Genomic DNA, 2,462 nt, shown 5'->3' with positions numbered 1-2,462 from the left:
TGACCTGCCTGACCTGCCTGACCTGCTTGACCTGCCTGACCTGCTTGACCTGCTTGACCTGCTTGACCTGCTTGACCAGCCTGACCCTGACCTGCCTGAATGAAGCGGTCTAATTGGTCTGATTTGACCGGGTCAGGCAGATCTGCATGGAAGTAATATGTCTCCGGGTATTGGCTATGGAGAGCCTCGACGAGGGCCTTGGACATGCAGAATACAATAATCTTCAAAGGCCTTGTAGTATTCTGATTGGTCCACTCAAAATGCTTTATGAATTGAATCAGTGCCTCTGGATATTCACTGTTTTGAGATATCAGCTGAACCCCATACTGTAGGTTAGGCTTATTAATATTGGCCCTGATCACCTCGGCCTGACTGATCATCATCATAGAGCGGAGCTCTGTTTCAAGATGCTTCGGTAGGGTGGCTGAGCTGAAGACTATGGGGACTGGCAACTGCATGACCTGCTTGACCCGATACATCACCTGACGGTAGGACTGGGCCAGGGGGATTAAATAGCATTCATCGAAAATAATGCGGTCTAGCTGACCCTGGGCTGCTAGGGTCCTGGTATAGCTATAGAACCGCGGCATGGCCAGGGACTCTATTAAAACCAGCAGGATCCTCAGGAGAGATCCCTGATCATAGCTATCCTCATAGATCCGGACTGAGAGCCCTAGGGCCTGGGCTTTACAGTAGAGGTCCATCTTCAGGGCCACCAGAGGTGCCACTAGGATTGTGGTCTGGCTTATAGTCAGGCTGGCTCCTAATAGAAATAGGGTAGTCTTCCCCCCCGCGGTCAGTAGGATCAGGATCAGGTAGGGCACCTTGGTCAGTAGAGCATGCAGGGCCCTGGCCTGGGCCGGGCTGCGGAACGTGGCCTGCTCATCCTGCATGAATTCCTTCAGGAGCCGGTTAAGGATTGCCTGGGGTAAGGTGACTGTAGAGGCCTGGTGCGAGACCGGCTGCCGCAGGCGCTGGGCCTGGTCCAGCTGGTCCAGGTCCGGGTCCGGGTCTGCTAGTTCGGTTGGACTGTGGTTCGGTAGGGCCCCCGGGCCCTGGTCCAGTGAGATATATATATTGAATTCACCTAGGGTCACATGGTGCCTCGGGGCCTGTGCGGCCATGGCCCGGGGCCAGTAGAATTGAATCACCGGCTCGGCCAGGGGCAGGGATCTGATCTGGCCAATCTCAGTATATATATTATGGTTGCTATTGTGATTGCTATCCAGGTTGCTATCCGGATCAATACCAGGACCTCTCTGCTCTGTATGGGGATAGAATAGGCGGTCCAGAATAATCTGACCTGGTGCTAACCCTAAATAGGCATGCCAGTACTGGCTGAACTGGATCAGGGCCTCCTGGTGATCCGGCCTGACCTGGCCAAACTGTACCTGCTGGCAGCTATAGATCTGCTGGCCGGTTCTTCTGGAATGATACATCTGCTGGGCTCCGAGGCCCTCATTATCCCGGTCATTCCTGGGGCCTTTCTCGGGCACCTGCTCCTGCATCCTATGGCGAATGATAGCCTGGGCCAGGTGCCGCCAGGTACTCACCCCGAGCGGCTGACCCAGCTTTGTAACCATTAGGGTTTTCATGGTGGTTGATAGTGTCCAGGAATCAATAGGCCTGACTGAAATCCTAGACAGGTGAGAAACCCTAAAGATGGTCCAGAGATACTCTAGCTTTCTGGAAAGGCTGTGGTTCAGCTGAATAATCAAGAATTCCAGAAAAGGCTTAATATACATTAGATAGATCAGTAGAAGCCAGGATACTGTCTCTGGCAGAGCTCTAATGGCCTCACGGACCTGACCGGTCTGGCTAAAGGTCTTTAAATAGGCCAGGCGAATCAGAAACTGCTGGTGTCTCAGGTTCAGAAAGAGATACCTAAGGCCTACAGCTGAATTCTGGAACAGAATCTGGTTCAGCTCTGTACCACGGGCTGGGGCACCACTAGTCATATGGTATAGAACTGATAGAGTCTTGAGAAATTAAGATATCTCAGCTAGATAGGCCTTGACTGGTCTAGGATTTAGCTTCAGAGCTTTCCTCTAATCAGATCAGGTCTTTTAGAACCAGATAGTCTGTTAGGCTGGTACTAGGATCTTTTATATTAAAAAGATATCCCAGTAAGCCTTTTAGAGATAATTAGTTCTAAAACTGAAATCTCTGGCTGGATTCTGAAAGTCTTTATATCTTGATATCTCTAATAAAGAGATTGAGGCTGCTATCTGTCTGAAATAATCAAAATCTAGAAAGAGCTTATTAGCCAGTTAATCTGTAAGATCCTGAATTATCTGGTAGAAAAAGCTCTGCAGCTCCTGCTGTGAGATCAGTAGAGCTCGATACTTGAACTAATGGGAGCCTACTAGAACTACCTAATCTAGGGCTATACTATTACAGATCAGGAATAGTGCTAGATTTCAGTAGCCCAGCAGGATTTCCAGGGGTGTCTCTGCCTGGCT

The 2,462-nt window shown here is 50.1% G+C and overlaps 1 protein-coding gene across 1 annotated transcript; it reads right to left on the bottom strand.

Annotated features, from left to right (window-relative positions):
- Nucleotides 1-402: 402 nt before the first annotated feature.
- Nucleotides 403-1,958, bottom strand: BDW43DRAFT_304952 (uncharacterized protein; the record flags this gene model as incomplete). Its single annotated transcript, XM_032045703.1, has 5 exons — nt 403-494; nt 548-937; nt 1,088-1,173; nt 1,315-1,638; nt 1,678-1,958. The coding sequence occupies 5 exons, from the start codon at nt 1,956-1,958 to the stop codon at nt 403-405; spliced, it is 1,173 nt and encodes a 390-aa protein (XP_031893819.1).
- Between the last annotated feature and the right edge of the window lie 504 nt (nt 1,959-2,462).

The sequence above is a fragment of the Aspergillus alliaceus genome (genome assembly GCF_009176365.1).
Source record: "Aspergillus alliaceus strain CBS 536.65 unplaced genomic scaffold BDW43scaffold_107, whole genome shotgun sequence".
NCBI lineage: Eukaryota > Fungi > Ascomycota > Eurotiomycetes > Eurotiales > Aspergillaceae > Aspergillus > Aspergillus alliaceus.
This window is presented reverse-complemented; position numbering and strand designations above follow the sequence as displayed.